Raw genomic sequence first — 14,490 nt, forward strand, 5'->3', positions numbered from 1 at the left:
GTGAAACTTGTGTATTATATTCATTCATTACACACAGATTGATATATTTCAAATGTTTATTTATTTTAATTGTGATGATTATAACTGACAACTAATGAAAATCCCAAATTCAGTATCTCTGAAAATGACCAATACAAAAAAAATATTTTTAGAAATGTTGGCCAACTGAAAAGTATGAACATGAAAAGTATGAGCATGTACAGCACTCAATACTTAGTTGGGGCTCCTTTTGCCTGAATTATTGCAGCAATGCGGCGTGGCATGGAGTCGATCAGTCTGTGGCACTGCTCAGGTGTTGAGAGCCCAGGTTGCTCTGATAGTGGCCTTAAGCTCTTCTGCATTGTTGGGTCTGGCGTATCGCATCTTCCTCTTCACAATACCCAATAGATTTTCTATAGGGTTAAGGTCAGGCGGGTTTGCTGGCCAATTAAGAACAGGGATACCATGGTCCTTAAACCAGGTACTGGTAGCTTTGGCACTGTGCGAAGGTGCCAAGTCCTGTTGGAAAATGAAATCTGCATCTCCATAAAGTTGGTCAGCAGCAGGAAGCATGAAGTGCTCTAAAACCTCCTGGTAGACGGCTGTGTTGACCTTAGACCTCAGAGATGCTGAATTTGGGGTTTTCATTAGATGTCAGTTATAATCATCCAAATTAAAAGAAATAAACACTTGAAATATATCAGTCTGTGTGGAATGAATGTATACATTATACAAGTTTCACTTTTTGAATGGAATAACTGAAATAAATCAACTTTTTGATGATATTCTAATTCTATGACCAGCACCTGTACAGTACTCTCTCGCAAACCCAAACGCGCATGCACATACACGCACGCAAACTGTCACACATACAGTACTCTCTCATTGACACACACTGTTGAATATAGGTCACTAAAACCTCAATATGCTCAATAGGACTGCGGTTCAAGCTCTTCTCCCTCTGAAAACTGTGGACCAGTGCTTTTTTATCGTTATTTTTATTATTTGAATGCAATTTATGTTTGAAATCTGCCACCCTAACTCACTGAATTGTTCTAACATAATCATGACATGGTCTGTCAAGCAATGTCATTTTCTATTTGAGGACGCATTTGGACTATTAAGAAAACCTATTATGGGATTAAATAAATGTGTGTTTGGCCTTTGGGCTTCTCCCATTATATTTAGTCAATCAAATCAAATGTATTTTAATAAAGCCCTTTTTTATATCAGCAGTTGCCACGATGTGCTCAGATTCCCCAACCAAAAAAATCCCAGAGCACCAGCAACCAGATATTGATGCACAATGGCTAGGAGAACTTGCCTGTTAAGGTTGGAGCCTAGGATTTATAATAAACAAATCTTAATCAAAATTGAAATGTGAAGGATTTAGTCATATGGTTTATAGTCACTGAAATGCATCAAAAATAAATTGGCATGTTGATGAAAATGTTAGGAAGATCATCAAGGAAGCCTGAGTTGCTTTTGGATGCAGTCTTGCCACAGTTAACGTCCTGCCAAGGCTGCTGGTTTGAATTCTTCAGCCAACAAGATGACAAATCTGTTGTGCCATTGAGCAAGGCACTTAATCCTAATTAATCCTAAAAGTTACTGCGGATAAGGGCGTGCTAAATTACTTGTAGATCCTGGCTGGGGCCCATTCATCCACTCCATCCTTCTTTCTCTCTCCTTTTATCCATTTCACTGCCCCCCAGTGTCAACCCTGCCAGGGGGCTGGACAACAGCTGGGTGTGGGTGTCGCAGGCGGACTGACATGCGGACACCACAACAAGCAGACAGACATCACAGCAAACACATCTCTCACACATTTGGCTCGTCTTCCCAGCGAGGCCGCTCCAGACTCTGAGAGCAGAGGCTCTAGGCGGTCTGCCTGACTGGCTTGGCGTGGCGCTGTCAGAGGGGGGTAAATCAATGTGTTCTGGTGTGTTGGAAGTTAAGGCGTGGTGATGTGTGATATGTATCTGATTAAAAGAAACTAATGGATATTCAGTGACGCAAGACATGCGTCGATATAACTGAACCCGAGTGTTTGAGGGAGAGGTGCAGGAGGAGGAGGAGGAGGTGGAGGAGGAGGGGATACCAGTCTATTCCTTCCCTCATTGTTGCCGCTCATCTCTTATCTCGTCGCCTCCTCTCTCCACTCTTCTTCTCTACCCCCTCCTCTCTTCTCCCCCCATATCTTCTTATTGCTTTACTGTTGGTCATTCTTTCCATCTGGTGGTTAGCAGAGGGGTGGGGAAAGCCAGCCGGCGAGTGAGAGAGGAACCAACCCACAGTAGATCACTGCTGTAGGGATATCAACACAAGGAGAGTGTCAGCCATGTCATCACAGACACAGGCTCACAGACAGATGCATGCGCACACACGCATACACACAGACAGACACACACACCCCATCTTCCCTCATACTTGGACTTGTAACCATGGCTCAGCAACTGAAGTACTGTAAGCTGCATAATCCCCTTTTCTGTCTGTCCATCTACAGCTGTCTGTCCGTCTACAGCTTCCTGTCTGTCCGTCTACAGCTTCCTGTCTGTCCGTCTACAGCTTCCTGTCTGTCCGTCTACAGCTTCCTGTCTGTCCGTCTACAGCTTCCTGTCTGTCCGTCTACAGCCGTCTGTCTGTCCGTCTACAAGCGTCTGTCTGTCCGTCTACAAGCGTCTGTCTGTCCGTCTACAGCCGTCTGTCTGTCCGTCTACAGCCGTCTGTCTGTCTGTCTGTTTACAGCTTCTTGTCTGTCTGTTTACAGCTTCTTGTCTGTCTGTTTACAGCTTCTTGTCTGTCTTTCTGTCTTTCTACAGCTTCCTGATTGTCCTTCTACAGCCGTCTGTCTGTCTCTCTGTCCATCAATAGTCGTCTGTCTGTCTCTCTGCCTGTCTGCAGCTTCCTGTCTGTCTACTGATTCCTGTCTGTCTGTCTCCAGCTGTTCACTACTGTTTATTTGTTATTTTTTAGAAGTAGCGTGGAGACTCGGCATTGTAAAGCATCTCAGTCTTTTTCACTTCCTGTCTTGTTCTTTTTCCAGCTTTTTCTTTCTCTTGAACTGGGAATGTCACGTTCTGTCCAGTCATTAGTTGATAAAATAGTATTGTGTACTTCTCATCGATATGTTTCTGAACAGCAAGTTTGGTCTCATATAATTTTAGACTTCAAAGAATTTAGAGAGATCGGTATGACTGCTCCTGCGTACACACACACCCCAACGCGTGGACACACACACACACACACACACACACACCAACATGACGGATCCCTTCAACACATCTACCCAGACACGTCTATCCAGCTACCTTCTGACATCTCAGAGCTCTGATGTCTAGCAGATAAAACACCCACATTTCCGCATTTTGGCATTTCCAGAACAACAAAAGAAGATTGATTCAGGCTGTTCAGTCTAATTATCCCAGTGAATCAATGCAACGAAGAGATTAGAAAACTGTGTACACTATCTCTGTGTAGCGTCTGAACTTAAAAATGTCAGACATTCAGTCCTTTTTTCAAAGTAATGTTTCTATCAATGTAAGGTGGATTGTGTCCTTCGACTTCACAGCGTGTGAAGGCCACAATGTTTTAATCAACAGCCGTGAACACGGTAGCTTCTGGTTTTGTCGAAGGTCAAAATAATATTGGATTCTTTTCTCTTAAATGAACTCGTGTTTCAACCTTCAAGCTGCTAAAACACACACACACACACACACCAGCATTTCCTGCCTCTACTCCTACTACACACCCATGGCTGTGTCAGACATGCAGTGAAATCTTTGGATCCATTCCATAAAGGTACCACAGACACGGCTCTGTATTTCACATAGCTATAGCCGTCCATTTATCCATCAGGTCCTTGAGGTCCGGCCCCTGGACGGTTCCTCTGTAATGTCTCCCATTCAGCCCGACATCTCTCCCCTGAAGCTTCAGTGTGTTCAGTGAGCACAGTGAAGGAGAAGCGGCAGAGATTTGTGTGCGCGAATGTGTGTTGCGAGAAGATCCCTTACATTTAGGGTTTGGCCTAGGCTTAGAATTATGATTTTTCATTTAGGGATTGGGTTTAGGAGTTGAGGTTAGGTTTAGATTTTACCATTAGGGTTTTGGGATAATGTTTAATTTAGCAGTTAATGAAAATAGGGGTTTTAACAGGAATGCATTTGTGGTGCCATAAAATTTATCCCATTTACAATTTATCCCATTTACAATCCTCCATGTTACAATGGAGTCAGACTTTGAAATTGCTCTTTGTCTTACTGAGGGTTAGCTTCCGTACGTTGTTCTGAACTTGAATATCTACAATGTCAATTTGGCCAGACCTCATCTGTGTTGTTCTAGTGTGTGTATTATTTTATCCTGTCCCCGGTCCTCTACTCTGTGTGAGTTATTTTAACCTGTCCACTGTCCCCTATTCAGGGTGTATATTATTTTTACCTGTCTCCTACTCAGGGTGTGTATTTTTACCTGTCCTTGTCCTTTATCAGGGTGTATATTATTTTTACCAGTTCCCTACTCTAGGTGTGTATTATTTTAACCTGTCCCTGTCCTCTCCTCTGGGTGTATATCATTTAACCTGTCCACTGTCCTCTCCTCTGGGTGTATATCATTTAACCTGTCCTCTCCTCTGGGTGTATATCATTTAACCTGTCCCTGTCCTCTCCTCTGGGTGTATATCATTTAACCTGTCCTCTCCTCTGGGTGTATATCATTTAACCTGTCCCTGTCCTCTCCTCTGGGTGTATATCATTTAACCTGTCCTCTGTCCACTCCTCAGGGTGTCACGGGCGGCTGCAGTGTTGTTGTCTGACCCCTGCTTCCAGCTGCACTCCATCCAGCACCTCCTCGGGGAAGGGGAGGCCCCTCCGACTGCGGTCGCGCTCCCCCACGCCACTACGGGGCCTGCGGCTGGGCTTGCTGCCGCTGCCGCCCCAGTGGAGCGCAAACACTTCTCGTTGCGGGCATGTGAGTACAGCTATCTGCCTGTCTGTCTGCTTTTCTGCCTGTCTGTCTGCCTGTCTGTCTGTCCGTCTACCTGTTTGTCTCACTGTGTCTCTCTAGTTAGAACACCAATCTCTGAGGGACCCCGATTTAAAACACCTCTTGGCTCCCATTTTAGACAGTTTTGTCCAATGAAAGGACAAATGTCATGTTTTTTCCATACCAACCTAACCCGGGTGACAAGATCAGAGGGGCTATCAAAAGGCCAATGGCAGCTTTGACAGAGCTATTGGCTTTAATGGTCAGTACTGCCACAAACTGTTCATGTGATTACAGTATCCCTAGCACGTCACAAAACTGGCCTCTATGGTAGGATTGTAGGACAGTAAGGAAGCCATTACTCAACCTACCTTGAATCTATTTGAACAATGTCAAAAGCACATTCTGCAGCCATGTGGCAAAAGGTTTTGTGGTTTGATTAACTAAAATGTTGTTACATTTAAGCAAACCCAACATGGCTCAACCAAAAATCAACCAAAAAACATCCCTATTATTAAGCAAGGTGGTGGCAGCATCATGTCATGGGGATGTTTCTTGCTGTCAGGGACTGGCGCTTTTGTCTGGATAGAAAGGAAAATAAATGTGGACATGTACCGAAAATGCATTGATGAAAATCCGTAGCCCTCTGTGAGACAGCTGAAACTGTGGTGGAAACGCATCTTTTCGAATAACTAAAGCAAGGGACGAGTGACTACCGAATACATCTTGAGATCTAAAGTAACAGAAATTTGTTGATGAAATTTGTTGTCCCAACTCAACTATCAAACCAACAATGCAGGTCTCTAAATGCACAAACACAACAATGTGAAAACATTTAAGGGGTCTGTACTGTAACAATACTGTAACCTCTGCAATATGTGTTTATGACTACGTGATATGGATATCCAATAATAAAACCTAACTGATATCAACATTGACTAACTGACTCATTTTATTATCTTTGTGCACACCACACTGTGTTTCCATTCAAAATCATATTTAACTTTTCCCCCCGAAAACCAATCCTAACCATAAGTCTAACACCTAATCCAGGTGTTAGAGTCAATATTTTAACCTTGAATCTAATGGCAACATTTACCCAAAATTGGTATAGTCCCCACAAGTATAAAGAAACCAACACACCCAAAACACAAACTGTTCTCTTTGAATTCTGATGCATACGCACGCACACACTCTCTGTCTGTCTCTGTCTGTGGCCCTGCCATCAGATATCTCTGATGAAACAGTCTGTTGTTTGGAGATTTTATCTGTTCCAATTTCCTGTTGTCCTTTAAGTGAACATAGCCATGTTTCCCTAGCGTTTCCTAATGACTTTGTCAATGACTTTATTGTTCCTAAAATCCTTTACCTTGCAATTCCAAATGTTCCTTAAACTGTTCAGCTGTTCTTTAAAAGCAATTACAATACAATTACAGTTGTTTCTAAAACTGTTCAGCACCATTACAATGCGATTACAGCCCTTCCTGAAAGCAGTTCAGTGCTTATTTCAAAGGAATCACAATCGTTCCTAAAACTGTTCAACTGTTAAAAGTCAATTTGAAAACATTCCAAAGAGGCTGTTGTGAAAAAGCACTCGTAGTATCTGTTTGATAGCATCCTTCCAACTCTCAAAAATGTTTTACTCACAAACTGTGATGTTGACTTTGCCTTGATGAATACACAATGATGTTGGCTTTGCCAAGTCCTCACTTCGGCAATTGATGATTTTATCAGAAGCATGGCCAAAGACTTGCGTTAAATAACTTAATGTCTATTTACATTTTGTAGGACCAATCACTTGAGTGATTATTTGATTGTGTTTGGTTAGATTCCCTGTAACTATCTCAATTACAAAGCCAATCACGAGTTGCTATCTGTTAATGCGAATGTATTTGTACTCTCACATCATTGTAGTTGGCTGCTCAGCCCTGCCGTGCAGAGAGCGTTTCCCAGCATCTACTATTTTGTTCACGTTGTTTGATCAACATTCTTGTCATACTTATTGGGAGCTACACTCTCTCTTACCAAGCGTGAACTACTATGTAGTATGTTGCCTTTCTTGCTGGCGAATGTCCCAATTCTACAAACTTTTAACTTGATACAAGGCTTAGTTAAAATGAGAATAGGGTGAAAGGAGGTGAATAGAAATAATTTTCTTTTCCTTTGGTTCTTGTGGACGACGAGATTTCAATCAAGCAAACTTAAAACGCTGCCAAAAAACACCAACATTTCTTATGACCTGCAAGAGGAGAAAAACACTGCATGCGATACCTATAAAGCCCTATCCCACTTCCCATCCATCCAAATCTCAGCCCCTCCTCCTCCCTGCGTATAACAGTGAGCTACCTACAGTAAGGTCATAGAAGGTGGACAGAAGAGGCTCACTGCCGATAGATTGCTTTGGGAATATATTCTGGAACATTTCACTGAATGCCCCACATGGTCAATTCAAATCCAAGAGCCCTGGATCCTGTGTGAAGCCTGCACTGTGGCATTCAGTGTCGGCACAAACGACCACGAAGACCAATTACGAGGCGAATCCAGCTGCCCGGTGCCAACCGATGCCTCCTTCGCAGACGAGCGCTCGCTGTCAGTAGTGAACGCTCACGAAGCGCACACAGTCCAGATGGCACCCACCACCTCGGGGGTCATGTCTCCACCCCCCCCCCCCCCCCCCACACACACACACCCCGCGGCTGGCGCCGTCTTTACGATGTCTTCAACCTATGCCATGCCTCAGTCCTCACGTGCTACGAGGAGACAGACGTCATTCCACACCCCCCACCACCAAAGAAAAGAAGGTAACGTGTCATAATGACTGTTGCCACGTCACTGCTGTCATCACAGAGGGCCTCGCAAGGCTCTGTTACCCACGACACAGGCAGATGAACAACAGGTCCACAACCACAACAGAGGACAGCTTTTCCGTTGCTTGTTATTGCATAAGTATTCCAAAGCGTGCATCCCACAAGACAAAGTCATACTTAACAAGAAACATCTATGTAGATGTGATGACTGGCTCTCATAAAATAATTTACCATATCATGGTGGATTTCAAAATAGTGAGATGATACTCTGGGACTTTTTTTAAGGAACTGATCATATCTGCTCGTTTTTGATATCGGTGGGCCTCAAGACGCTAATGTAAGATTTTAAAGTGTAAAACTGTTTCTCATGCTGAGGTCGATAAAACTCCATGAACAATAAGGACTGAAGTATCTGCAGCTGGTATTACTGCTCAACCTGTACCTGTCACTTTGTTTTACATAAGTCCCCTGAACAAGTTGTGTTTAGAAATAGGACCCACTCACAGAGGATTACAAAAGGAATACTTTTATCTATGGTTAGAAGAACACAAGGCCACATGGTAATCATGAACAGATGTTTCATCCTGGCAGAAGGAGTACTTTAAGGATCCCCCATTAAGACATAAGGTCATTTCTGGCTGATGCAAATGGAGTTTAACACTTTTAGCCTATTCAAATAAGGCTTAAATCTCCTAGCCGATTCAAATGGAGCTTAACACTTCTAGCCTATTCAAGTCACACCTGTACTACACCGTCAATAACCTAACAGCTTCACCATGACCAGTCGCCATATCACCTGTCATTATATCTCCTTTTAGCAGAGTTCACTTCATAGGGAAGTTCACGCTGAGTAATACGAGAATGCTGTTAATGGTTTAAATACCACCTTAAGGCCCACACGCTCACACTTGACGATGTAATTTTGTTGGAAAGTGTTAACAAATATGACAAATGTCTCCTATAAATTGAATACCCAACATCTGTCAGTCAGTGCATTGCCTGATGTTCCTGAAGGATAGAAAGCCTGTCCCGAAAGGAGACCTTGATGTAAATAAGTATTACCTTCCAAGCTCGCTTTTGTGACTGAAGTATCAGAATCCCTAGTAATCCCACTCCCAGAAAATAACTTCCTGTTCAGGGTTCTGGCTAGTTTCAGGTTTGAGCAGAGCACCGTAACCGTAGCAATGGCCGTGGGAAATGTCTTCATGCCATTAAAAAAAAACGTTGTGCTGCATTGTTCGTTTATTGACCAGAGGTCTTCGATTCAGTCGCCCCTGAGCTCCTATTGGCTGAACTCTGAAACATTGGTCTCGGCAGAGGTGCTGCCCAATTGGTTTTGAAATTATCTTGATGACTGAACATAATTTGTATTTGATTAAAAACCCAAAAATCTATTTTAATACAGGTGTGCCTCAGGGTTCAGTTTTTGCTCCTTTGCTGTTCTCAATTTGTGTTAATGTCCTAGGAAATTGTGTCTCTATGCCGATGATACAAAATTCATGACCCTAACCACAGTTTGCTTTACCGTGTTTACCAGTTACCGTGTTTTCCATTAAGATGATGTCATCCTAGAAATACTTGGTGTGGGTTAGACGACACTCCTTCAGAGTGCTTATGGATAAACATATGAGGAACTACAAACTGAAATTGTTCAAAGATTTGAAGCTGGTTCAAGCCTCTTGCTCTTTGTAATACGTCATGGTGATTTGTTCTGTAATGTGCTCGCAGCCTCTTCTCTGTTTCTTGGACTGGACTGTGTTTACCATCCGTCCCTATGTTTTGTTACAAATACTAAGTCAGTCATCCACCATTGTACCTTGTCCTTGTTTTAAATTACACAGACCTTCTGGGTACTCCCTCTCTAGAGCTGTAGCCTTCTCTCTTTCCTACAGGCACTTATCTAGCACGGTCTACTAGCTGGTTGCAGTTTTAAGTCCCCTAGGCCTGCATTCTCCTATCACCAGAGGCGTGAAATGGCCTACTATCAGTTATATCCTTCAAACTCGCAATTAGCTTAAAACTCAATTAGCTTATAATGCATGACTCTGTTCGAGCAGATATAAAGCTTCCTGTATGCAGCTGTTAAGCTGTTGGTGTGTTGATTATATTGTGTGCTGTGATGTTGTGTGGATTGTATTGTGAGGTGTAATGTGTTGATTGTATTGTGAGGTGTAACCTTGTGTGGATTATATTGTGTGGTGTAATGTTGTGGTGACTGTAATGTTGTTGATTGTATTGTGTGTTGTAACATTGTGGTGATTTGTGTGATGTAATGTGGTCATTGTAATGTTGTGTTGATTGTATTGTGTGCTGGAACATTGCGGCGATTTTTTTCGTGTGGTGAATATGTTGTGGTGATTGTTTAGTTTGCTGTCATATTTTTGGTAATGTGTTGATTGTTTCTGCCTTCTTGGCCAGGTCAACCTTGCAGAAGAGACCATACAACTAAAGTAAAACAACTAAAGAACGCTGTTGGCTTGGTCGTATTACAATGCTGTCTCTTGGAGTAAAAAGGACACAGCAGAAGAGATTCTCCTCTTCTTATGGCAGCAGCCAAATTATTGCACCATTCTGAATTATTAAAATGGCGTGTATACAGGAGCTTCGCCCGCCACACGAAAACACAGAGCGGGTGTTCACATTACACCCACGCAAACTGCCAACCCCATAGTATGTGGAGTACTGTAGACATACAGGACTGGGGGCAGGGCTTCCGCAGGGGGCGGGGCTTCATTATACCTATGCTAACATGACAGGCCATGTGTTCAGAGAAACCCCTGAAACCAGATCCCCCATATTGTTGTATCGATGTAAATGTGGGAAGAAAAACATTTCCTGTCATTTCTCTTCTGCACTGTTAAACCAGCCCATTAAATCTCAAGGAGCTAAGATAGACAGGGGCCTTGATGGCAAAAAGTGGAAGTTGTGTAATTGGAACTCTGGTATAGGACCGTGGGATGCTGGTCTAGGATCATGGGATGTGGACTCTGGTCTAGGGCTGTGGGATGCGGACTCTGGTCTTGGGCTGTGGGATGCGGACTCTGGTCTTGGGCTGTGGGATGCGGACTCTGGTCTTGGGCTGTGGGATGCAGACTCTGGTCTAGGACTGTGGGAGGTGGACTCTGGTCTAGGACTGTGGGAGGTGGACTCTGGTCTAGGACTGTGGGATTTTGGGTTTTGACCGGGCTGGAAGATGTGGGCTAATGGTGGGATGTGGGTTGTTACTGGGCTGAAGGGTATGGGCTGATGCAGGGGATGTGGCTTGTGACCGGGCCGGAGGATGTGGGCTGATGCAGGGGATGTGGCTTGTGACTGGGCCGGAGGATGTGGGCTAATGGTGGGATGTGGGTTGTGACTGGGCTGGAGGATGTGGGCTGATGCTGGGATGTGGATTGTGACTGGGCTGGAGCTTGAGGTTGTTGGACAAAGTACAGAATGCATGGGAGAGTTTTAAGCTTTGCTGGTAAAATACAAATACCTATTAGGCTCTCCCTTCTCCAGCCTCCCTCTCCATCATGACAGTCGATGCTGTACATCTCCCGGTGATGTGATGTCTGTAGACTGGCATGATGCCCACGTCACTCAGGACGCAGGCCAGGAGTAATTCTCTCCAGGAGCCAGTCAGTGCTGAATCAGTGCATTGTTTATCTTCAAACATTGGTCATTACATACTTAAGGGTTTGTTGTCTACCGACTTTTAGCTAAACGTGTGTGTGTGTGTGTGTGTGTGTGTGTGTGTGTGCGTGCGTGTTGTGCTTATAATGTGGTGACTGCATGTGACAGCAGCAGATATCTGTTAAGATATTCATTTTATTGTGATAATACAGTAGTAAAATAGGACATAGACCAACTATCTGCTTAATGGTCAGAAACATAGTCTGGTTCGCTCTGGATTTGGCCAATAAAGGTATTTAATAATTACATTTCTGTAACATTGCTCACATTTTGTGCATGTCCCCCAAGAGTCCACAATGAAATCCATTATTCAAACGAATATGCACATTCAGTCGCTCCTTACGATCCTTATTCAAATGCGTAACAGAGGGCTCTCGAAGCCTGTTAGACAGCGGTACATGGAAACCTTGGTTCCCATGGGAACTAACCCAGATGCTGGGGTATCCATGAACATGTGTCAGATTGTGGATGGGCAGACCAGGTTGGTGGCTGTACATCCCTGTCCCCTCCAAACTTAAACCCCTGAATCTCTCTACAACATAGCATTCAACCGGCCAAATAATCCCCAGGCCCTTGACTAAGCTAGCTGGTGTCAATCAGGCCTACTCCTACTGTTGGAATTTGCATTTGAGCCGAATCTCACCTGACATGACGTTTTTTTTATTCAAATGCAGTGGGGAGAACAAGTATTTGATACACTGCCGATTTTGCAGGTTTCCCTACTTACAAAGCATGTAGAGGTCTGTCATTTTAATCATAGGTACACTTCATCTGTGAGAGACGGAATCTAAAACAAAACTCCAGAAAATCACATTGTATTATTTTTTAAATAATTAATTAGCTTTTTAGTGCATGACATAAGTATTTGATCACCTACCAACCAGTAAGAATTCCCGGCTCTCACAGACCTGTTAGTTTTTCTTTAAGAAGCACTCCTGTTCTCCACTCATTACCTGTATTATCTGCACCTGTTTGAAATCGCTACCTGTATAAAAAAAACACCTGTCTACACACTCAATCAAACAGACTCCAACCTCTCCACAATGGCCAAGACCAGAGAGCTGTGTATGGATATCAGGGATAAAATTGTAGACCTGCACAAGGCTGGGATGGGCTACAAGACAATAGGCAAGCAGCTTGGTAATAAGGCAACAACTGTTGGCGCAATTATTAGAAAAAGGAATAAGTTCAAGATGAAGGTCAATCTCCCTCAGTCTGGGGCTTGTGATGGTAATTCCATGTATCGACACTCGGAGTAAGGGACACAGAAACAAAGTTCTCTTTGTACATTATTTTATTAATTATTATGCACAGAGACTATTATGAGAGACGCGTCAACCGCTTACACAAACATAATCGTCTGAGGAGCCTCTAACTAATATAGCTCATTCAACCGTATATATCACATAGGAAAAAGGGGTGTGGTAAGATGCTGCCATCTGTCCCATGTCAATCAAACACCTTTCCCTTTGTTCTATCACACACGTCAAATGCTATCTTCCCCCACCTTATCCTTCCTGCCATAATGTTTACTGTAGTGTTTACCCAAAGGGCCAACTGACCTTACTGCCCCCTGTTGTATCTTCTCCTATCCTGTCCTAAAACCCATTGATCTGCATCTGGACAGACAATAGATGCCCCCTATGCAAATACCAGATCCCACACATTCCTATACCTATCTTAACAGTGGGACTCAGTCCTTTACTCAGTGAGAATACATTGTATGAAGAAATTTCCACAACAGGCTCCATGCATGATTTTGATTTGATGCATGATTTTTAAGTAATTAATTAGCTTTTTATTGCATGACATAAGTATTTGATACATCAGAAAAGCAGAAGTTAATATTTAGTACAGAAACCTTTGTTTGCAATTACAGAGTTAATACGTTTCCTGTAGTTCTTGACCAGGTTTGCACACACTGCAGCAGGGATTTTGGCCCACTCCTCCATACAGACCTTCTCCAGATCAGATGTCTGAAACTGTTAGACATCACCTTCATGTCAACAAGCTCTTTGGAAAGATTGTACAAACTAAGCCAAACCAACACCTGAACTTGGCCATCTTTACTGCATTTGGAATTGACTGTTGAAATTGTACTTTGACTATCAGGGAAAAGCACCTGATACCCCACAGTAAAATATGATTGTGTGTCATTGTTGCTTTGGGGCTGTTTTGCTACTAGTGTTCCAGGGGCTCCTGTTAAAAACAATGGCGTAATTAACTCCAAGTATCCACATTTTTATGCCCCAAACTTGGCTGCCTCTGCAAGGAGATTGAGATCTGGCCGTGAATGGACCTTTCAAGGAGACCGTGACCCCAACCATAAATCAAAATCAACAGAGAAATGGTTGCGGGATCAAATTATTGTAAATGTTTCACAATGGACCTCTCCGTTCCTTGATTTGAATCCTATTGAAAACCTGTGGTGTAAATTTCGTAGTGGAGTCCACGTGTGAACCGAAGACTATCAAAGACTGAATTGAGGAGTGGTCCAAGATCCCTCCACACCTCTGCGCCAACCTCGTTAGACTAGGCTCAGTCCTGCTGTCCACTCCTGTAGAGGCTTCACAAAATATGAATTGTCAGGATGCCAATACTCTGGCAACATACATTATTCAGAAAGAGACTGGCATACTACTCATTGAAATATTTTATGTTTGAGAAATGGTGGTATGCGTCGCCCCCTTATGTTTCAGCCTAAAATATGGTTTAGCTGTTTATTTTGTTGCGTTCACTTTTTCTCAGTTTCATGATGTGTGCCGATGCTTCTTGAGGTGTTTGTATCTCGGTTAAACAGCAGAAGGAGGAAGGACAGAAGTGTGTGAGAGAGAGATGAGCGGTGCCCATGGTATCTGGAACTGTTTCGTTTATTAGAGCGAATGAGAGGATTTCAGCGAGTGGAAGTGTGCTCCACCAGGCGATGAACTTGGATGGCTCATTTGTGATCTGGGTTCGGGGGGGGGGGGGGTTGCCTGCAGCAGCCGCCGGCCCTACATCTTCTGCACAGTTCTGTTAGACTTGGGCCCTGACAGTGAATCTCAGTAAG

General features: G+C 43.4%; 1 protein-coding gene across 1 annotated transcript in view; it reads left to right on the top strand.

Moving 5' to 3' along the window:
• The window catches only part of LOC105025489 (E3 ubiquitin-protein ligase RNF123), a 125,207-nt gene that overhangs the window by 83,304 nt on the left and 27,413 nt on the right, over nt 1-14,490 (top strand). Inside the window, exon 35 of the mRNA XM_029125368.2 lies at nt 4,757-4,944. Within this exon, the coding sequence (XP_028981201.1) occupies nt 4,757-4,944 (188 nt within the window). The remainder of the gene's footprint in view (nt 1-4,756; nt 4,945-14,490) is intronic.

This window comes from Esox lucius, chromosome 2, assembly GCF_011004845.1.
Source record: "Esox lucius isolate fEsoLuc1 chromosome 2, fEsoLuc1.pri, whole genome shotgun sequence".
In the NCBI taxonomy this organism is placed as follows: domain Eukaryota; kingdom Metazoa; phylum Chordata; class Actinopteri; order Esociformes; family Esocidae; genus Esox; species Esox lucius.